Source organism: Xiphias gladius, chromosome 9 (genome assembly GCF_016859285.1).
Source record: "Xiphias gladius isolate SHS-SW01 ecotype Sanya breed wild chromosome 9, ASM1685928v1, whole genome shotgun sequence".
NCBI lineage: Eukaryota > Metazoa > Chordata > Actinopteri > Istiophoriformes > Xiphiidae > Xiphias > Xiphias gladius.
In genome coordinates this window covers 4,828,170-4,850,885 of record NC_053408.1, presented here as the reverse complement: position 1 = coordinate 4,850,885, position 22,716 = coordinate 4,828,170, and the positions used below count along the sequence as shown (strand labels likewise).

General features: G+C 42.5%; 2 protein-coding genes across 2 annotated transcripts in view; one reads left to right on the top strand and one right to left on the bottom strand.

Moving 5' to 3' along the window:
• The window catches only part of LOC120793998 (ankyrin-3-like), a 104,013-nt gene extending 90,451 nt beyond the window's left edge, over nucleotides 1-13,562 (top strand). Inside the window, exons 39-45 of the mRNA XM_040134501.1 lie at nucleotides 4,777-5,455; nucleotides 5,579-5,771; nucleotides 6,186-6,269; nucleotides 8,697-8,780; nucleotides 9,181-9,438; nucleotides 11,462-11,533; nucleotides 13,105-13,562. Coding sequence (XP_039990435.1) covers nucleotides 4,777-5,455; nucleotides 5,579-5,771; nucleotides 6,186-6,269; nucleotides 8,697-8,780; nucleotides 9,181-9,438; nucleotides 11,462-11,509 — 1,346 coding nt within the window. The 3' untranslated portion in view covers nucleotides 11,510-11,533; nucleotides 13,105-13,562. The remainder of the gene's footprint in view (nucleotides 1-4,776; nucleotides 5,456-5,578; nucleotides 5,772-6,185; nucleotides 6,270-8,696; nucleotides 8,781-9,180; nucleotides 9,439-11,461; nucleotides 11,534-13,104) is intronic.
• A 2,117-nt stretch (nucleotides 13,563-15,679) lies between these two features.
• On the bottom strand, nucleotides 15,680-22,231 carry LOC120793999 (zinc finger protein 2-like). Its single transcript, XM_040134503.1, has 3 exons — nucleotides 22,013-22,231; nucleotides 19,655-19,846; nucleotides 15,680-18,733 (listed from the first exon to the last, which is right to left on the bottom strand). The coding sequence occupies exons 1-3, from the start codon at nucleotides 22,182-22,184 to the stop codon at nucleotides 17,064-17,066; spliced, it is 2,034 nt and encodes a 677-aa protein (XP_039990437.1). The 5' UTR covers nucleotides 22,185-22,231; the 3' UTR covers nucleotides 15,680-17,063.
• Between the last annotated feature and the right edge of the window lie 485 nt (nucleotides 22,232-22,716).

Here is a 22,716-nt window from a genome sequence, read left to right as displayed (position 1 = left end):
TGCAGTTTCTTTGTAGGTCAAGAAAACAAGGGAAAGATAAAAATGTCTTTCTTCTGCAATCAATAGTTGTAACTTGTGTTGAAGACACACTTCAAGACAAAATTCTGAAATGGGCCTCATTGCAAATGTGCTTAATTAGGTTTCCAAAAGTCATCTGAACACAAGGATCAGTGTTGCTTTTTGCTTTGACCAAAACTGGGGCAAAGATGATCTTTTGTTAAGATGATTTCAAGTGAAACCAACATTTGATAGATAAAAAGATCAACAAAATGCATGGCTATGGCTTTGTGTGAGAGGCTGCCTGTTCTGATGTCAGTCACTTACAATAATACACTGTTAACACCCTTCCAATGGCTGGAGCCTTTTCAACACATCCACGAGTGTTTCTGTGTGGCACGCGCCGATCAGGATGCGCTCTGCCCCAGATGACTCTCCACATGGGTTGAAAATGAAACACCTTTTTCCAAACGTGTGCTGTGTATAATTATGCCTGCGTGTCACTGCTGTTAGCTGTACTGTACCTGTCATCTCCTGGGTTCCTCCGAGGCCTCCCAGCCTCTACGCTCCGCTGCAGCTTCTCCTGCTTTGAGACCAGCAGACCCCCCCGCCTCCTCCTCCTCCTCCTCCTCCTCCTCCTCCTCTCTCTTCCTCTTGCTTCTGAGTGACCGATTCCTAAAGCAAATTCCCTTGTCAGCGCTAAGCATCACTAACCAGCTCATTTCCACCAACGGCTAACTTTTGCTCACTACAACTACTTCTGGATCCAGTTGTAGATTCTGCCCTTATCCCTCACTGCTTAGCTCAGGCTGACTAGAGTAAGACTGGAAACACAACAGCACTCCCCGTCAGCAGCAACGACTGCCCACCACTTGAACTTGGAATCAAAAAGTTGCGGATCTTTCATGCCTATCTCTGCACAAACTTGGATGTCACCAACAGCTATTTAGCAAGCGTCAGCATTACTACATCACCAATCACCAGGCCCTTTCAACACGACCTCTGCTACCACTGAGGACACCAAGATCATGTAGGGGCTTCTACAGGCCTAAGGAGGAGTTGACGTACTACAATTACACAAAAATGAACCTTAATGTGGTTTTTAAAGGCTGATTCAGATTTTATTTTTGAAACAACATACTTAAATTTAACTGTCGGCCCAAAAAAAAAAATGCTAACATTTCAAAAAAACAAAGGAATTCAGTATTTTTCAAAAAGAATTGTACCCTTGGTAGTGTGGAGAATCTCAGCTGCATCCCAAGTCCATACTAATTCTAAGTAGGTTTTGAGTGTGTTTACAGTTGAAAAGTGGCTAAATTAACGATACTCAGTCAGTATGTGGACGGGAACACTTAATTTCCGAGTTGGCTGTTGATGTACAACGCTGTCCCCAAACGCAGTGCACAGAAGAACTGCGGTGGATAAAAATTTGAATAATTTCACAATTGTGGCGACACAGCTCCAAAAAGGTGTTTGAAAAGAAAAGCAAGCGGCGGTGCTGAAGTCAACCAGACATGCATTTGCCAAAGCGACCACTTGAATCCTCGAGTTCCTTTCTGTTGTAAAACTGAGAAATACAGTTTGAAAACACTTCTGATAAAAGAATAAATCTCACCTTTGTGACGCTTGTTGAAGTTTGTTTTCACATGAGGCGAAGAAGACAAGGCACTCGAAAACAGAATTGGACAAGCCACACAGATGTGACATTTACATTTTATTGGAAGTAGTTTGAAACAGTACTTTTGACTTTTACGAGAGAACTGACTTCTAGGATGAAGAATAACGGGTTGTTCTGGCAAATGTGAATCTAGTTAACTGGCCCACCTCCATTAAAAAGAGAAGCTCGCAGCTGCTTCCCTGAGCTTTTCTTTGGGTACCATCCAGGAGTGACGATGTTGTTAGTAAAAAAGTAAATGATACATAGTATATACTGTATGCAATTAGTATGTAGAATGAAACTGGGACTCAGTAGTCGCTTTGAAGGTAGCCAAAAAATTCTTAGAGTGTGGGGGACTTTGTTCTAATGACCCAATATTCCCAGTTCCCATCCTACATCTTCCTTCTGGCAGCTGAACAAACCCTAGACCACCTAGATCCCAAAGCTTGTCATCATGCAAGACAAAGCCACAATGTGAATTATGCCCCCACCCCACCCCCCCTTTTTAAATGTTTTTTAATTTTTTTAATTTTTTTACTCTCTTGTAATGGTGGATTTTGATGCTACTGCTCTTGACGAGGAAGCCTATTCTTGCCTGAGCTAAGCAATCCCACGATTCTGGTGCGCAATATCTTTGCTTCCGCAGCTTTAACATTAACCTCCATCAATCATAAGTTCAGTTCATTGTCTGTGCATTAACTGCTTTGGTTTTTTACATGCTGTGTTTGTCTTTTCATCCAAGTCTTGTCTAACAGTTGTTCTTTGTTTTTTTCTGTGATATTTGAAATAGCTCCAAAACCTCTCAGATCTCCCACATTCCCCCTGTATCCTCAAACATCTCTGCCCGTCACCCCTCTCCATGCTACTCCTCCCTCCATTACCTCTGTCTCCTCTTACTCTCCTCCCTTTTATTTTAGCCAAATCACCTCTTTTTCTTTCCCCTCCCCTCCTGCTGTCCCTTCTCCTTCCTCTGTTTTTCACTTCCCGTCTCCCCCCTCAACGCCTGCTGTTTACCTCCTGCCTGTCGCTCCTGTCCTCCCTCACTTTGTCTCTCTGCCTTACTCCCCGCCCCTTCCCTCTTCCCCTCAAAGTCCTTTTAGCAGCTCCCCGTTCTTCTCTCCCCCTCACTTTCCCTCCTCTTCCCTCTGTCTACCCTCGTCTCCTCCTCCCTCCATTCCTCCTCTCATTCTCCGCCCTCCTCCCCATTCTGTCTCCCCTACACCTGTTAAATCGCCTCCCCCTCTTCCCTCTTCTTGCCCTTCCCTCTTGTTATCTGGTCCTTCCTCTCCCCCTTTTCCATCTCCTCTTCCTCTGTCACCTTCTCCTGTTTACATTCCCCTTACTCCCTCTTCCCCCTCCCCTTTTACCTCTACTCCCCCCTCTCTTCCTCCAACTTCTACGCTTCTGCCCTTTTCTTCCCCTTCATCCTTCAATTCCCCTCTCTCTATCCCACCTCATCGTTCCCCTTCTCCTCCCCTACATCACCACTCACCTTCTCCCCCTTCACTTCCCACCTCCCCTCCACCCTCTCCCCTACCTCCTGGTGTCCCTCCTTACTTCAGACGAGATCGTTCTGTTCCTGAGGTCTACATTTAGATGCCTGTTGGTTGCTTTGCTCCTCTCTGCCTTTTGTTTAAATCAACCTGGATTCTGCTCAAGCTTGTGCTCATTAACTGCAATAAGTATTGGGCTGATAAGCTGAAGTCAAGCTTGTTTTGAAGTGCTGTAATGAAGACCCACTGAAGAATCAGTAGGTCTGGTTGTGACTCTGGGTCTGAAGTTAATTGCTTTTACAAAAGGCGTGGCTGACTTAAGTGCCACTTTGAAATATGAGGTTTCTCACAGTTCCTGAGAAACCTTGCAGATGACATTAGTGTGACTAAATGTTCAAGTAAATGTTATATAGATCCAGTATATGTGAAGTTTCTGTCTGACATTTTATATTCTGTCTTTGGTACTTTCATTTCTCTGTTTCCATCTCGTTGTGATCTGGTCATGTGTCTACTCTGCAGTACTGGTTCATCAGTCACACACAAGTTCCCATTTGTTTGAGAAAAAGGGAAATCCTTAAAGCAGTATAAATTGATTTGTACTGGCCACTTAGGGGCAGCAGAACAAGCTGTAAACACAACACCGACATATCAGCTAATGAAATTGATATGATTAACAGGTTAGGAAACAGTTGCCTATTTAGACATCCAGTAGACATGAAGCAACATTAGCATTCATTTTAAGTTTTGTTTCTGGCCACCTGATGAATTGCAGTCCAATATTCACTCTCTTTTAGCTCTGTTTTGCTCTCAACCAACTCCTTAGAGCAGTATCTGTCTTTTTAGCTGCTAAATGAGCCGCTATATTCACCAGCTGGTCGCTAACGTTGTTTTTAGCCACTTTAAGCTCTGTGTTTTGATATCTCAGCCTGCAAACTCTAGTCTACCTAACTTCCGTCAACATGAGGCGGCTGTTATTTATTGAAAAATTACTGACAAACCCACTGTACGCTTCCTTAACAGTACCACACAAGCATCTTAAGATCCACATATTTTCTGAGGAGCTGGTGGAGACCAAATCAGAGCTAAATTGGAGTGGATTAATGAATTAATTTATACTTGCCCAGCACCAGAAGACAGGTACACACAGTTAGCAACTACCTGTGAACATAGTGGATCGTTTAGCTGCTAAAGAACCACATAATTCAAGTTGGTCGAGAAAAAAACAGAACTAAAAGGAGAGTGGATATTGAAATTGTGAACACAAACACAACTCCAAATGAGTTCAAATGTTGCTGCGTGTCTGCAGGATGTCTAAACAGGCCACTGTTTATTAGCAAATTTACCATTACAACTTCATAAAGTGAAAGTTTGTCAATGTTCTGTTCACAGCTTGTTTCCGTTACCCCCAAGTGGCCAGAAAAAAACAGTTAATGCAGCTTTAAAGTTTATTTGGGTTACATCTGCGTGACTTTTGAAAAAAATGCTACCTTTAGATGTGATGTGTTTTTCATTTCATCACCTCCACCACTCTACCTCTCCTTCCCTTCCTCCTTTCCTCCCCTCCTTTTTCTTTCCCTCCCTCTTTGATCCCCTTACCCCTCTAATCCTTTACTCCTGCCATCCACCCAGGATACCACAATATAGATCTGGAGCTGCAAACCCCCTCAGACCTGAACTACGAGCCCCCCACCCCGCTACGCTCAGACGACTTCTTTGGCGAGGGTGATGCTAGCGTAGATTCCCCTAGCAAAACCACGCTTACTAGACCTAGCGAACTCTCTCTCACTCAGACCACCAGTATCTCCAGCGGTGACCGCCTCAAAATCGCCCCAGGCGCTGTCTCCTATGCCCCAGAGCCCCCCATTGTTGGGGCAGAAGATACAACCTTGACCACTGGGGAGAGAGTGGAAGAAAAGACAGGGATGTTTTCTTATGAGAGGCCAGATAATGACAGAAGGGCAGTCGAGAAGTCAGGAAAGGGGATAGAAGAACTGCAGGCAGGGCAAGATGTTGCTTTGGAGAGAAACCAAAAAGAAGATGCTGCCTCAGACATTGGTCAAGGTAATGGAAGGCAGGAAGAAGAGGGAGAAGAAGAAGAGGAGATGACCCAGGAGAGGCTGCAGAGTCTGCTGGAGGATATCAAGCTGGAGGGAGGCTTCGAGGATGTGGAGATGACAGAGGAGAGGGTGAATGCCATCCTTGAACAAGTACGGCAAGCAGAAAAAGTCGTGTGTTCAGTTTCAGGTTGGAGAAGTGCGACGTCCGACATGATCATAGATTCATCACTGCCTGGCACTGAGGAGGGCAGGTAGGATTTGGTTTTATTCTACCATTTTCCTATTCAAAGATTTAGACACCAAGGTTTACTCTCACACCAGCAGGTTTGTGGTAGCAGCTCAATATATCTCCTCTCTATATTTTATTCCCCCAGCCCCGAAAATCTAGCTGATTTGCTGGAGCAGCCCTCGGCTCAGACCGACAGACAGAATGGAGGTCAAACTGACGTAGCGAGGGAAGGAAAGGAAAAGGAGGCCAAGAGGAAAGGATCTCAGGATGAAAGCAGCACAGCGGGACCAAGCAGAGGCCAGGAGGAGGGAGGTGACAGGTCCCAGCACAAAGTCCAGGTGAGAGTCGTTCTTCAAGACCGATTCTGTTTTACTTGTTCTTTTTGTTCTTTTTTTTATTTAAATCCATGCACAAACACAAAGACACACTGTGGTGTCTCTAGGCCTTGAAAAAGTCTTCAGATCTATTTTGCCTTAATTCAAGGCCTCATCTTTTTTTTTCTCTTATATACAGGCTTTCAAGGAATAAGTTATTAGTGGGCTTAAAACGTTTAAGCAGAGACCAGGAATACGAACCAGCACTCCAGTCTCTTTCGATCATATTCATTTCAGTGGCAAAATTGCTCCAATGTTTAATTTTTTAACATAATAATCTTAACCATTCAAAGGATATCACAGAGTATTGAGTTGTCACACACTCACAAACACACTGGGGTCATTAATGTTACACTGCTGCTGGGCTGCCTTCGTCAGGGGGGCGTTAGAGCTGAAGAGTCCGGCTCTGACGAGGAGACCACTGTCACCACCAGGGTGTACCGCAGACGGGTCATACTCAAGGTGTGTGAGACCCGGTGTGTGGAGAGCTGGAGTTAGTGTGCAGTGCACTAGTATAAGCTCTATGACTCTGTGCAAGTATGTGAAGAAGAGTGAGTCACAGAGATGTATAGAAAGATTGAACAAAAGTTACCTGCTGTGCAGGTGTGTTCGACAGCATTGGTGTGTTTTATAGACAGAAAGTATGAGTTTGTATGTTTCTGTACATACTTGGTAACATGAGTGTGTATGTTTGCAGCTATAGTGTTTTTTAAGAGTAAGAAAGTGTGACAGAAAGAGAATGTATCATGGAGTGGGTTTACCTCCAAATGTTGATATGAGAATTTTCAATTTGCACAATAAAAACCTGAGTGGAAACAGTGAAAAGTTAAAAAAAAAAGTCAAAATATCACTAAATTGTTTTTTATTATTGGCTGATGTGCAAAACTCTGCTCGTTAATAAAAACAAAATGTTACAAGGAGCAATGGAAACAGATTTAGCGAATAAATCATGTGCACATGAAACACTGTAACTGCCTCAATTTAGTACATGAAACAGAAAGAAATGCCATATTTCCATCAAGCATTCCACATGCTCTCCAACGTGGTTTTCTCTTTCTGCGATGGTTTAATGGCACCCGACAGGAGAATGAGCACAACCTACTGTTTATCTGGATTAGCCCAGCTCTCAATATACAGATGGCATTAATGGATGGAAACAAATACCAATCCGCGTTTCCTTTTGCCAGTTTTCCGAGTATTGGGTCAAAAACTGCTCTGCATTTGGATGGAAACCTGACTGTAGCTGCAGTGGGGAGTGTCCGTGTGTGTGTGCGTGTGTGTGTGTGTTTGTGTGTGTGTATGAGTTTAAGAGAGAGAGTGCTGATGTTTAGCCTTGCTGTATCATGACGTGCTACTCACTGCTTGTTGGTGTGAGCCACTACTTTACTTGCCATGCTGTTTGGTATTTGGCATTGCTACCTGGCAGGTGGAGTGTTGGATGTGCTGCCATATATGAAATTCCACTGGTGAGCATAATTCTGAGGCTGGATTTCCACAGGAGCTGAAAATCTGCCCAACTATGATCAGCCCACTTCTGATGGATTAGCAGAGATACTGGAGGTGGCCCTTGTTGTTAAATGTTTTACTGTTTTGTAGAAGCTTAATATGAAACGTACAAAACAAATAACATATTACTTATGTCGGATTAAAACGATTGCTTTAAATTATCGATTTATCTGACAGCTATTTTCTTGATTAAGTGATTAATCGCTGGGTCTATAAAATGTCAGCAAACGTGGACAGATATCCACCCTGGTTTCACAGAGGCCAAAGTGATGTCTTGTATTCGACTTATAATCGTAGAAAAACTAGAGAAACTAGCGACTAACTAATATTTACATTTGACTAACTGGAACCAGAAAATCGTGGAAGATTTATTGATGATCAGAAGTGTTGCTGATTAATTTTCAGTCGATCGAGCGATCGACGAATTGTTGCAAGTCTAAAACGTCTCTGTGTAAATTGAGCCTCGTTTTTGAGCTGACAGTGTGTTACATGTGTGTGGCCTTTAGCGTTGTTGACTGAGGTGCTACCAGATTCTTTCATGGGCATGACACAGGTTTCAGGGTCATCAATCATAGCAGAGTTGGATCAGGTTTGCTGTTGAAAGTTTGAAGCTTTTTTTTTTTTCGTTTGAAGTGATAGATTTTTTTTTTATTTTTTTTTCTCCCTCTGGACACATCCTCGTGAAATTGTTGGATTCTGCCAAGAAAAAGCATTTGCCACGATGATAAAATATCTGGATATCCAACTTCGCATTACTGTAGCATGAATGCCTGTCTCTGATTACTGCAGGCTTGTGGTTTTTTTTTTTGTTTTTTCTTGAAGTTTTGGTTGCTAAAGCACAAGTAACATGTTGAGTCAGCCTGTGTAATGCACTAGCGTCAGCTGGGTTTTCCAAAGGGCCCCTCCCCTCAGAAAACTCTTACACTGCTAAAAAAAAAAAAAAAAAAAAATAGCACAAACGGCTTCACAGTATCCTAAGACGTCCCGTTTTGTCACTGATTAGAGTGGAGGAAAGGGCATTTGGTTTTAGGATATGTTTTTGTCTGTCTGAGCATTTTTAACAAGGAAACTGCACTTAAAAAAAAAAGACTGCCCCAGTCTTCACCACCGCTAACGCTGGTTTTGCACCTGTCACGTCCGAGGAATACTGCTGTGAGGTTTTCAAATCTTTATTCTCGATTGGAACCGCGGGAAACCCAGCGGCTGTGGCGGGCAGGCTGACGTCTGTTTAGAAATGTTGCTGTATTTTCTGCATAACAATCCTACGCTTAACCTCTCAAAACTCTTCGCACCCTGGACCTTTACCCCTCCATCCTTCCCACCCGCCTCTCCCATCCCTGCGTTTCTCATCTCCCTCTGTCCACACTTAAACCTTCCCCCCAGGGAGAGGAGGCCAGAAACATTCCGGGAGAGTCTGTGACGGAGGAGCAGTTCACAGATGAAGAGGGGAATCTGGTCACCAGAAAAGTAACCATCCTCACCCTCCACCATTACCCGTCGCATCCTTATCCCACAGCGCGCACACACACACACACACACACACACACACACACACACACACACACACACACACATACATGCAGAACACACACCAGTGTTTCAAATGGAAAAAGGCAGAGCTTTTTGAAATAGTTTTAAAGTCTATCATCTCAAACAGGTGCCACCAGGATGCTGACAGACACACCAACGCAAGAACACACACTTTGACACAGTAACACACAGACTCTAACACATGCTACTGTATCTCATACACCTATAGACACACACTTCCCCTTCCCCAACCTTCTTCCCATTATTTCTCCTCTCAAAATGCTTTCCTGCGTTCCCCCCCCTCGTCCTCTCCCTGACATGCCTCTGCCCCCCGCAGGTGATCAGAAAGGTGGTGCGCCGCATTGTCAACTCAGAGGAAACGAGGGAAAGTGAAGGCGAAACTGTTACAGAAGAAGGAGCCGGTGGCGGCGGCGGCGGTGGTGGTGGTGGTGGTGGTGGTGGAGCAGATGCTGCTTCTTCCGCAGGAGCAGCAGCAGGAGCCACAGGGGGGAAGGGCAAGAGGAGAGGGAAGCGCTCCCGACAGGGCCACAAGGCTGAGAGGTCTGGAGAGGAGGCCCAGAGAGCGAAAACTGAGGTTGGCGTTAAAACCAACCCTCTACCTTAGTCACCTGAGCTATCCTGGCCCACTTGCACCTGCATGAAGCTGCGATTATATGTAAACACTCAATCAAATCACTTAGAGTAATGTGAAAGAATCAGTCAAAGCCAAACCCTCCCAGCTCCGCAGCTCTCCACAGCTTTTAGCCACTTCTAGCTCATTGCTTTGGTGTGATTCAGCACAAATACTCGTCAGTGCCAGGTACAGCAGCAGAGTGTACTCTACCTGCCTGGCATAAAACAGCAGTGAGCCAAAAGAAACTAGAGGCTGGTGAAGAGAGTCGAGTACGGTGAAAACTAGATATACCCAGATATTTTCCTTTTCTCCCATTTCCCACTTTCTCTTGTACAGTCTGAGAATTGGGCCGTTTTATTCTGATTCAAGGCTCATTAGTTAAAGTATTCTCTGAGTTGATCTTCGTCTGTAGAGCTCTTTCGATGCTGGGTTATCCGTAGTGAAAGACTTCACAGCCGCAGCTACAGGCTAGTTCATCATGCTCTGGAGCGGAGTACTGCTGAGATCAGGCTACTCTTTTTCTTTCTTTTTTTTTTTTTTTTTTTGAGAGAGATGGTTGCTATGTCAAAATAGGAGATGCCGCCTAAACTTCCTGTCGTCACTTAGCCAGGACATGTCAGCCTACACCTCGATCCCTGACCAGTCATAGTTTGCACGGTGAGCATGGTGCCGTTTTAGCTTCATGAGACATCCGAGACCAGAGATGCGTTTCTGTCCACCTGTTTTTTAATGCGCATTTTCAATTTGCGCATAAATATGCAGGTTGGAAACCCAGGAAGTTCCAAAAAAAAGTTGAAATATTAGAAATAACTTTTTACGCTTGGCTGAGGTAGAAAAGTTGGTGTATTGATAAAAGCAGAACGCAACAATAAGTGATGGAAACAGACCTAGCGAATAGATCGTGACGTACGTGAAGCATGTGACTAAAACGTCCACTGAAGAGACGAAGACATCGGATGTGATGAGGAGTTTGTAACATTCCTCAAATTAACGCACGAAACAAACAGAAATGCCGTATTTCCAGCTTGTCTTCCACATCGATTTCATTGGTTTGCGGTCTGACTCACACTCTTTTAATTGTCTCATCTTGTCGCACCCTCTCCCTCTCCAATAGTTTAATCCAACCCAACTGGAGAAGTAGCGCCACCTGCTGTTTATCTCAATGCACCAGCTCCTTCCTTTGCAGATTTTCTGGAAATGTGGTTAAAATTTGTGCCACATTTGGATGTCGGCTGACCGTTGACAATATGAAACTAGACGAGAGCAGAAAGAGAAAAGAAAAAAAGGCAGAAAATGACAAGACGGAAGTCTTTCTGTCGTGGCCTCATGAAGCATCCGAGACCATGGCACCCTACGTGGGGAACCTGTCTTTCCCGGTAGTCATAGTCATGGGATCCCGCTGGCTGGCATTATGTAGACTGATCTCAGCATTAATCTGAGCTGTTGGCGGTTATGCTAGTGTGGATAAAAATGGATCGCAGTTTTCGTTCAGGTGCTGTGTAATGGGCAACCCGGGGTCATTACCGAGGCCCTTCGCGTCCGGTCGGGTTGTTCTGCCGTTTGCGGTGGTTGTACCGTGCTTGTGTGTTTCCTCTGTGCTGCAGTGCATCAGTAGCGCTTAGCGTCACAACACAAAACAATAGCCTTTGTGCCTTTTTAGGTTGTTGGTTGGGCTTGAGAACTACTAATATCACAAGTGTTTCAACTAATGTAGAAAAAATGATTAGTTCTTTTTTTTTTTGTCATGTATTGATACAAGCACGTGTGGTTTTGTGTGCAAACGTGTAAAAGAAGTCATTTTAACACCCTCTTTCCTCTCCTTAAAACTCGTCTCTCTTCCAGCATGATGCCTGTGATCTCCCGCCGTAGAGTGGCTGAGCTGAACCCTGCTTCATTAACACACGTGGGTCACATGTAGCCTGAGCACAACACTAACTCTTATTTCCCTGTCTCCCCCCGATGAACCTCGCCGCTTCCCCTCAAGCCTGGAGACGGCGCCAACAAGAAACAAGGGAAGAGGAGTCAGTCATAACAGTGGAGCTCTACACTGAACCTGGTAAGAGGTTAATAACATTCTGACTGTTATATTTTCATGAGGTCAATAGATATTAATCTGTAAAGCGTCAAATAGTGGAATGGTTCCCAGTTTTGCTCTGAAAATGTCAATGTAGTTTGGCACTAAGATTAATTAAGCAACAAATCTGTCTTTTCTCTGAGTGTTAAACCTGTTCAAAAAAACGGTCTTTTTGAAAAAAATAAAATAAAACACACTTCGTTAGTAGTGCTTTAAGCAATAGTTTGACATTCTGGGAAATCGTTTTATTACCTTTCTTGCTGAGAGTTTGATGGGAAGATTAGTGTCCCTCTAGCTCAGCACAAAGACTGGGAGTAGCTAGCAGCTAGCCTCAATAACAGCGCAGTTAGGGCTTTACCGGAAAATCCCACCTTGTAGGGATTTATGCTAAGCTAAGCTCCAGGGTATCTGCAGGTCTTGAAAAGTCTTTAAAAGCACTTATTTCAGGTTCCTCAAAACAGGCCTGGGAAGGTATTAAAAAGTCTTCAGTTTCAAGTTAATTAATTTTTGCTAGCCCGTTGCAGGTAGTAACGTTAGCGATAAAATGTTCCTGTATGTGACTTTAGCAAAAACTTTGCATTTTTCAACAAATCCGACCTTGATTATTAATTAGTTATACTTTTTAATTTGCTAATCCATCCATGCATTTCTTCTGCTTATCAATGTCCAGGTCATGTTTCATAATTAATCAATGTTATTATTAGGCATCATTGTTAATGGGGCTGCAGCTAACGATTATTTTCATTACCAGTTAATCGTCTGGTTTATAAAACACTGGAAGACAGTAAAACGTACCCATCACCATTTCCTCCCATTTCCTGCATCGCTACCGGCGCGCAGCTCGGGGATGTGGCCACAGACACCCGATTTAAAAGTTTGGGACACTGCAAAATGCAGAGAGATGGGCATGGCGCCGACAGGCTAAATCAGTACTATGTGGACTTGTTCAGCAAGGGCTTGAATGAATGTAACGGACGTTCATTTATATGTAACAGTCCCGAACTCCCGCTTTAACCTGTATTCTATGTGGTGTTGAAAAGGCCTTTAAAAAGTCTTCAGTTGAATCTGGTGAATTCTGCAGAAACCCTGGAGCTAATCACCCGCTGGCTTTAGCTTGGAGATTGGTATCAGTCGTCTCATCGAACTCTCGCCAAGAAGGCAAAAAAGTTCACCGTAGGTTCATCGGTAAATTGTTTTCGATCATTTTATATAAGTGTCAGAAAACAGTTCAAATTCCCGATTACGTTTTCCCACAGCTCAAGGTGACGTCTTCAGATTGTTTGTTGTGTCCAAGTAACAGGCCAAAACTCAAATACTTTGAGGATACTCCAATTATCTTCATGTTTTTTACCTGATATAAAACAGAGAAAGAGCAGATACCAGCATGTTTTTCGCATTTTTGCTTGGAAAATTAATGCAATGATTGTTGACCAACCAGTATCATTAATCATTTCAGCACTGTTATGGATAGTATCAGCTGAATATTTATAGCATCGGTCCAGTCGCACGGTTCCGATTCTGACCACCAGTTTGTGATCTTTTCTACCCTCCAGGTCCACAAGACGTCCACCTGCGGCACCAGACGCACCCTGGGAGGGAAAACCGGACTGGAGCCTCTGAAAACGAAGGAGCCTCGTCAATCGGCCAAAACGTGTCCGACGCTTTCACTTAACAACGCATGGTTTTCAGCAAGACAACGCAAAACAAGTTACTTTTTCTTTGATTTCGCATGAGCATGTCACCAAACTCACAACACCGAAGGACACGCATGGACGTGAGCTGGAACTTTCTTTTATCTTGGATGAATGAAAGGCGTCTGAGACCAAAGACGGTGCAAACAGGAAAAAAGAAAAACAGAAAAAGAAAAAAAAAAAAGAAGAAACCTGCTGACAGAAAAGGAAGACTTGTGATTCACTCAGACACTCGCCTTATATGGTCTATTTTTTCCTCCTGGACCCACAGTATTGGGGTGCACCATGTGGTTCTTTTTTAAAAAAAAAAAAAAAAAAAATGAAATATAATAATAAATGGGTGATTTTGTTGTATATAAATGACACTGTATAAAAATCTGAAAAAAAAAAATCAGTAGCTTCACAGATTGTTTATGCACTGATTTGAGTTGTTGAAGCTTTGCAGAGTCGGTGCATTTGTATTGAGAGGTCGACACTGTTTGAGCAGCCTTGAGCGTGTGACCTGACATGCTCTTCCCAGACGAATATTTAAAAAAAATAAAAATAAAATAAAAAAAATAAAAAATAAAGCTGTATGTAAATGAGAAACGAATGGAGAGGAGAAAAAAAAAAAAAACACGCTTGATTTTAAACAATGGACGTTACTTTAAAGCCAACAGCTACTTCTGCTCTGTCTGTGGAACATTGTCTTCAGAGAAACGATATTTTGCTGCATGTGACGTCACTTTATTTTAACGCTTTTCTTTTGTTTCTCCTAATTCAGAGCACTGTAATACGCCTAGAGAGGGTTTGATGGTACTTCTGTCTGTGTGAGCACTCATAATAACCTAACCATCTGTCATCTATTACTGTTTTTATTTTATTTACTTTTTTTTTTTTTTTTACAAAAAACACACACTCACACACACTCCACACTCAAGCAACATCACAAAGCTTCATTTTTTACGCTTCAGGGTGGTAACTGAGTGTCCCTGAATGTAACCTGCAGACTGGCACATTGCATTATCTCCAAACTGCTAGCAGCCCCGCGTGCGTGTGCGTGTGTGTGTGTGTGTGTATGTGTGTGTGTTACATCAAGTAAATCCTGTCTATCTGTACGACCATCATGCATACTAGAAGTGTAAGTTTAGGCTTTTAGGTCTGCTGTGGTTTTAAAAAAAAAAAGGGGACTGTTTTTATTTGACAGTTTGATGATTTTTATCTTTATTTAATTGGTTGTAATTTCATCAGAACGGAGGACTTAATTTTTAGCCCCATTGCCCAAATCTGGTCCTTTTTATTAATGGCTAAAATCACAAAAATAAATCACAGTATCGATTACACGTTAAAAATCAGATTTTCTGTTCCTGTGTAAATCTGTTTTTTTTTTTTTTTTTTTCCATTTGTCTTTTTTCATACAAAACCACCCTACGCATCCATTGTTGATGATAAATCTGGTACCAACATGTATGACGAACCAACATAGCCTACACTGGATGATCCAAGTACTTATTTAAGCAGAAAAAAATAAATTGTGTTTAAACTGAACGTCTGTGAGTCAGGCTGGTTTCTCCCTGTTGTCTTGTCTTTTGCGGGTTCGTGGTTTCAACCGGGACAAACCTCAGCTAAAACTGAGGGGGGTTTTCAAACAGCCACACCAGCGTCCGTATTTATCAAACTTCTACAAATGACGCTCAAAAATGCAGACACATTTATCAAGAGACTTACTCCCACTTACAGCAAAGTGTAAAGGTAACTGATCACGTGTGTGTCATATCTATCATATAGATATACATACATATATATATATGTATATTCACACGTGTGTGTATATATATATATATATATACATACATACACACACATACACACACATACGAATATATACACACATATACATACATATATTCTTTTTTTTTAATCCTTACTTTAGTGGCTACTCTGCAAGAACATAAATAATTATCACTTTGTAAAAAGTTCATTTTAGTTTTGTGAAATCCTTTATAGCTCAGGGGAAATGAACAACAATCTAATATATTTATAATGTAGAATTATATAAATAGGGGTGAAATAAAAGGAAATTGGCTGAACTGGATTGGGGCCATCACAATTTCCTTAAGCCCAAAATTAACGTGAGATGTTTAGTTTAGTGTAGATCTGAGAAAACAAGCAAATATTCCCATTTGAAAAGCTACAACCGGTGAATGTTTTGGGTTTTTTTGCTTTAATAAAATGACTTAATTATCAATGATTATCAATGATCAAAATGATTGGAGATTAATTTTCTGTTGATTGACTAAATGGCGTAAATGCCTCATGACTTATATTGTATCTGTTTTCTGTCTTTTTTTTTTTAAAGCAGTTCATTTACATCTGAGCAGGAGAGGAATTGATCTCAGGTTGCATCTAAAAAAAAAAAAAAAAAAAAATGTAACATTAAACAGTCAACAACAAAAGGAAAGATTTCTGTATTTATTTATGATTTTAAACTATATACTGTAGCAACACTTTATGGAAAAGAAAAGTACAATAAAAGCTGTGAAATTATTCAATTGTGACATTATATTTCCTTTCATGAGTAGAGGAAAAGATGAAAAAAACTGGCTTAAAACAAACATTTGATATTTTGTACGTGCATTTTCGTGTAACATCTCCCCCCAGACTAATGTTCAACATAGTAATTTTGGTAAATGATCAGACTAAGACACATACGTATGATATTTAGTTTTATCTATCAAAGACGTATAACTGGTTATATCTGGTATGATAAACAATACATAGATCGTTAAGCATTCTACTCAAAGGTGGATCAATTGGCAACCGAGGCACCAAACAGTTCTGATCTTCTAGAGTCCAGCGAGTGCAGCAAAAACCTTGAGGGGGCACGAGGTACGAAGACTTGTTCGACTTGTGTGGTACATACATGTGATTTGGCAAAGTCAGTCTTCATGTGCATGTTTCTACTGAATATAGCAGGACATGTGCATAGAACTATTAGGAAAGCCTGTCAAACCGGCCTTGGTTCAACACTTTTCCTTTCGCTGTTTCAATTTTTAATCATGGTCATTTAAAAAGGAACAGTTCAACATTTAGGGATATTTGTTTATTTGCTTTCTTTCTGACAATTGTGCAAATAAGACAGGTTTTGAGGTTTATTTCTGAACGTTGGACAGAGCCAGACTAGCTTTTTCCCCATTGAAAAGATGGACCAGTCAAATCTTTTCAAGCATTTCTGCTGGAAAAAGGATTTAAAGGATTAATCGGTTGCTGACTAATTATCTGTTGATCGACTAGTCGATTGTTTAACCAGGACAGGGCCTTAATGAGATTATAAATCTGTTTTACTGTGGTGTCCTGGACATGATAGCAGCACCAGGCAGAAGATAAAGTCTCGAGGTTACAAAACACATGTAACAGACTTACGTTGAAATGTGAAGAGAATAATTAAGGATCACATAAAAGCGAGATTGACAGAATAAAAGCATTAAATACACCCATAAATAAGCTAAAAATGCATATTTCCTAAAACTTTCTGTCTTCAAATGTCTTGTTTTGTCAGATCAACAGTCCAAAACCCCCAAATTATCAATTTTCTATCAGATATGACAGAAAAACAGCAACTCCTCACAACTGTGAAGCTGGAGCTCAGTGAGGTTTTTGCTTGAACAATCAAATTGATCTACTATCAAATTTGTTGCCGATTAATTTTCCGTCTAATTGTTTCAGCTCCACCTGAGACTGATATCGACCTTTTCCTCTCGCTCTCGGAAAAGAAAGCAAATAAGCGTGTGTCCTAAAACGTTGAGCTATTCCTTTATAAACAGGCCGCACCAACGCCAGCATTAAAGACTTAAAGTCAGCTGCGCGGATTCGTCCCCGTGAGTCTGAACGTGCCTTCTCAGATCCTCTTTCCTCAAGAATCCTTTGCCGCAGACGCCGCAGCAGTGTGTCCGCTCCCCTTCGTGGACGCCCATGTGTTTGGTGAGCGAGCTGCTCGCGGTGAAGCTCTTCCCACAAACGTTGCACAGGTACGGCTTCTCTCCCGTGTGGGACCGCATGTGGATTTTCAGCGCCCCGCTCTTGTAGAACTTTTTGTCGCAGATGCTGCACCGGTGCGTGGACTCCCCCGTGTGGATCATCATGTGCGTTTTCAGGGTCCCCCTCTGCCTGAACCCTTTCCCGCAGACGCTGCACAGGAAGGGTTTCTCCCCGGTGTGGATTCTCATGTGAGCCATCATGTACTCTTTGAAGCTGAAGCTCTGGCCGCACACGCTGCAAACGTACGGCCTCTCCCCCGTGTGAACTCTCATGTGCCCCATCAGATTTCCGTTTTGAGCGAAGGCTTTGCCGCAGACGCTGCAGATGTACGGTTTCTCTCCCGTGTGGGTTCTCATGTGCATCTCCAGTTGTTTGTGGCCGTCGAAATGTTTGCCGCAAACTTCACAGTCATTGGTTCGGATGTAAGTTTGCAGGTGAAGCCTCAAGCTCTCCTCGGTCTCAAAATGTCTCCCACAGACGCCGCAAAGATCTGTATCCCTCTCGTCCTCTTGCACGTGTTTCAGGAAAGAGGCTCTGTAGCAGAAAGACCTGCCACACACTTTGCAGCAGTATTTCAGATGAGATAAATCCTTACAGTCCTTGCTCTTAGGTCTCTTAGGTTTGTTTGATGCTTGAATTTTTGCTTTTGACTCCGTCTTTCGTAAACCAGGTCCTTCCTTGGTCTCATGCTTATCGCTGTCTCCATCGTCGCTCGCAGTTCCCTCGCTTTCCCTCCAGTCCTCGTCACTGTCGCCCACTTTACTCTCAGCGTCCGAGCGCTCGGCCTTTGACTCTTTGTCCTCCGTTTGATCCCTGCAGCTGTTTTCCTCGTTGTGTCTTTGTAAATGCACCTTTAAGCTCTCGTCAGAGTCCAGATTTTTGCCGCAGACTCCACACAGATCTGTGCTCTGCCCGTGCTTAAGTACATGTTTCTGAAAAGAGCGTTTGTACCGGAAAAACTTTCCACATACCCTGCAACAGCTCCGTCCTGTCGTTTGGCTCTTGTCTGTCGCAGCGATTTTGCTTGCGCGCGTTTTCATTTTCTTCCCACCGGCACCTTTGTGGAAAGGCCTCCCACACATTTCGCAGCAGTCTGCACCCTGACTTTGCCTCAGTCCCTGAAATGCTCTTCTTCTGTTTGAAGACGGCGTTTTCTCATTCGGCTCTTTATCACTATCATTACACTCACTCCCAGCTCCTGAATTTCTTGAAGACAGAACCTCGCGGTCGCTAGGTGGCAGCCCGCGGCGCTCTCCTCGAGTCTCTGTTTCCATCGTAGTTGGGGCGCCCTTTTCCGCTCTTCGCGCTCGGTGAAGACGCGGGGGCCCACCGTGGATGAACTCAGAGTCTGTCTCCGTCGACGCGTCTTTAAACCGTGGTGGACCTGATGTTTTCTGGACTCGGCCGGGGCTCCGGCTCTGCTCCCGCTTCTGCTGCTCAGAGGAAGTGTCCCAGCCAGACAGCGGCGGCCTGTCTGAAGGGGAGATCAAAGAGAAAACTCAGCCTGGAATTCAAATACTGTAAACGGCAATAAATACCAGCACCCGGGGCCATGATAGTATTTCCTGTAAAAGTGTGTGTGCGTGAGCAACAACTGCAGTTACCTCAGTCAAATGAACCTAATTACACAGTCACACTTGCGGCTGCGAAGCTGTTCACAACTGCCTGCGAGAAACTGTAGCCAAATGACAAACGACTGAACGAATAAATAGATGCAATTCTACACAATGCAGAACATTTGTCAGCAACTGAAGATTCATATCACACTGTTCATGTTGCCTAAAATAGTGATAGTGCTAATTGTCAAAGACTCATTATTTACACACAAAGAGCAGAATGACAGTGTAGCAGGGGCCTCGGTGCAATGAATCTACAACTACGCCTGGTAAGTCCGAGGCTTTTTTCTTTCAGAGAAGACAGAGGGTGAGCTAAAGAAGCAAGATGTGAAACGTGTCCGCAAACAAACACACAATTCAGCATAAATCCAGTGATAGCGACGTTTCCAACAATAAATGAATGAGTAATAACGATTCGCTGGGGTCGATGTGGAGCGATTTCTGTCACGGACGTTCATGTGGAGGTCAATAATAAACACAGCACAACTAACTGAACTAAATTAGCGTCTCTGCGTTTTCCTGGAATTAGTACCAAACTACATGTTTCTTTCAAGGAAACCTTCAAAAAAAGATCAGGAAACAATGGATCCTTACATTAAAGTGTCGCCCTATACTTTCATTAATTTCACTTTCATTTGTTCTGCTGTGTCTAATCATTTATTAACTTATCACAAACGATAAACTACAAGCTAATAGTACCAGCAAGAAACATAAACAATTCCAACTGCAAGAGAGCTACTAATTCTTGCCGTATAAACACGATTTGACGTACAGTGTACCTGTTCTGTGTAGATTTGTCTCAGTTTTCAACGTGATGTCCAGCAGTTGACGTTGCCGGCCGATGTCCCCCCGGGAACAGGAGACCTCCTCCTCGTATTCGCCCATCATTACCTCCAGGATCCTAAAGATCTCGTCAGCAACAACCGACAGTCGCTTGTGCACAGCTGCCCTCTGCTGCTCAGGTGACATTTCTGGAGGAAGGGAGGAAAAAAAATCAAAAAATCTAAATAAAAATACACAATCACACTGCCACTCTTCCCCAAATGCCTAAATAATTCCGCTGCAAGCACATTTACCAAAATACAGTCTATATTTGGGTTGAGTTGCCCACCCACCCAAGATTGTTTTGTATTGCTGTACTTATTATTTCTTCCTTTCTAAGGTTTGTGTGGAGATTAAGCTAAAAAAAAAAAAAATACAGGTTGGTTTGATAGAATGGCGCTTTAATATGCTATATTCAATTTGTGAATTTGAAGCCAACACTTTATTGGTCACCCTCTTTGGGGACATTAACGAGAGATTCTGAAACAGTGGGGGCCAAATAGGCAAATTTTATATTTATTTATTTTATATATATGTATAAAATCTGCAGGTCATGTTTTTTCTGGAAAAACACATTGTTTCAAACACTTGTGCATGTTAAATCAGAACTGCATGGCCAGACATCAGTGGGGGTAAGAGAGAAAATGTACTCCGTGACAAGTCTAATGGATGCACCCAAACAAAGGTCAGTCTCATTTTATACTGACGGGTGTTCCTAATAACTTGTCCACCCCACGCATGCCCATTCAGTGCAGACCAAAACGGAACAACCTCTTAATCTAAACATAAACCAATTCTACGGCTCCACACACTGCAGCCTCCAAAATGAGCATTTCTTTGCGTCAACACTTCTTTTAACACGGTTTCAACACAAACTGAGCATTATAACCTTCATGGAGGAGGATCTATTGACAGACTGGTGTATTAGACCCCATTAGTTTTTGCTCAGTCTACTTCCCAGTGTCTTAACGGATTTTTGTTTGTTTAAATTTAATCTGTTGTGCAAGAACTTACCCTTTAATACCAGTGGATGGTTTGCTCAAAACACTTGACAGAAATCTGAATTATTTCTTGACATTAGCCCCAGTGCTGTTACAGTTGCCCAGCACTGGGGCCAGTTAGGTGGGTTAAGTCAATTCATTTTTTGGTGCTGTTCGCCCCCGCTACTGTAGTTAACTGGTAATTTTCAAGGCGAAAATTCCCAGTTAACTACCATAGTGGGGGGGTTAATGCACATACAAGGAACATGGCTAACGGTAAACGGCTGTTTCAGCGGACTAGTTTCACTCGACATGTAGAGAGTTGATCGTGATGTCAAACCTCCTAAACGCTGAAACATGAACTAAGTTTGCCCAGTTTATTAGGTACACCTACGTAACTAAAAGGAGACACAAAACAACCAAAAGAAATGGAAGACGACCACAAAGAGATGCCGAATGAACACAGAGAATCACAAAACAACGACAAAGAGGCACAAAACAAAAACAAATACAGCTAACACATCTGCGTCGTTTGTGGTTGTGGGCCTCACACCTGTCTATGCCCAGGGGCCCACTGTCTCCTAAACTGTCCATACCTGGGCCCAGAGGACCAACAGAAACAGGTGGAGGGATTAACCAACTTAAAAAAAAAAAAATTTAAATAAATAAATGGTTAATTTGCATTTTTAGCCCAAATCGACACTGAGGTTTACAGCTACTGTCCCCCGACAGCCAAAAGTTATAACTAATGTAACTAGCAAAAAAAAAGAAAAAGAAAAAGACTCAAGACTAGAGCTGCAGCAATTAGGAGGATTAATGGATTAGTAAATTAGTCTGTTGACAGAAAAATAATAATAATAATCGATATATGATTTATAATCATCTTTTTTTTCTCTGTCTCTCTGGTGTCAGCTTCTCAATGTGAGTGTTCTCTGGTTTTCCCAGTCTGCTTCTGACTTTCGAAGGCGCCACACTGGGCTTTGGGGAACTGGGATGGACATGTCTCACGGTTTCCTGACACTGTGCTGAACATACGACTGGTCGATTCATCGAGAAAACAACTGGCATGAATCGATAATAATAATAATAAAAAAATAATAATAATAATAATAATAATAATGGTTATTTGCAGCCCTATTCAAGAGCCTTGTAAAGGAAATTTAAGACTTAAAATGTATGACTTTAATACCTTCTCAGGCCTTTTTTTAAGGGCAATGAATTCGTTGCTTTTTAAGACTTTTTTGAGCATCAGATACCCTGTAATAGGGAAAGCAAATGGCCTTCGGAGGTAAGAAGTTGACTCACTAAAACAAGTCCCTTCTTGTGTTTACAAACCTGCTGCGTGCAGCGTGGTCCCCTCGACCGCCTCCAATATCTCCTCCGCGGCCGCCGCCAGTCTCTCGGCGACCAGCGCCCTCACCACCGGCATTTTCGACATGTCGCGCCGACCAAGGTGTTTCTCCTCCGGCCTGGGAACGCTCCGCGGCTCCGGGCTGCTCCCGCACATCCACTCCGGCCGACGGACTCACAGCTCAGGTAAGGAGGCGTCGTACTGCTTCCGCCGGCCCGCCGCCTCCTTCTTCTCCTGTCGGTCTCTCGGCTGACGGCGCTCCACCGCCACCCTCCGTTCGCCCACACGCACTGCAGGTCAGAGTTCAGGTGTTTTACCTTGTGAGGGAATAAAAAACATTTATCATGGCGTTTTGGGTTTTTATGGCCAAATATTTATCTCAATTGTTTTTCTGTTTTTTCAGAAACAAAAATATACATTATATTTAATTTTTGATATTTATATTTAAATATATTTTTTGAATTTATTTTGCAAAAACATTTAATAATTATTTAGTTTTATTCTATTTTATTTTATTTGTTAATTTTATTTGCATTATTATTATTTATTTTATTTCATTTTTAGATTTTAATTTTATTTCATATATAGTTGTATTTATATATATTATTTTATATTATGAATTATATATGTGCATATACTATATTTTTTATAATAATATCATATACATTTCATAAATTTTATTACAGTG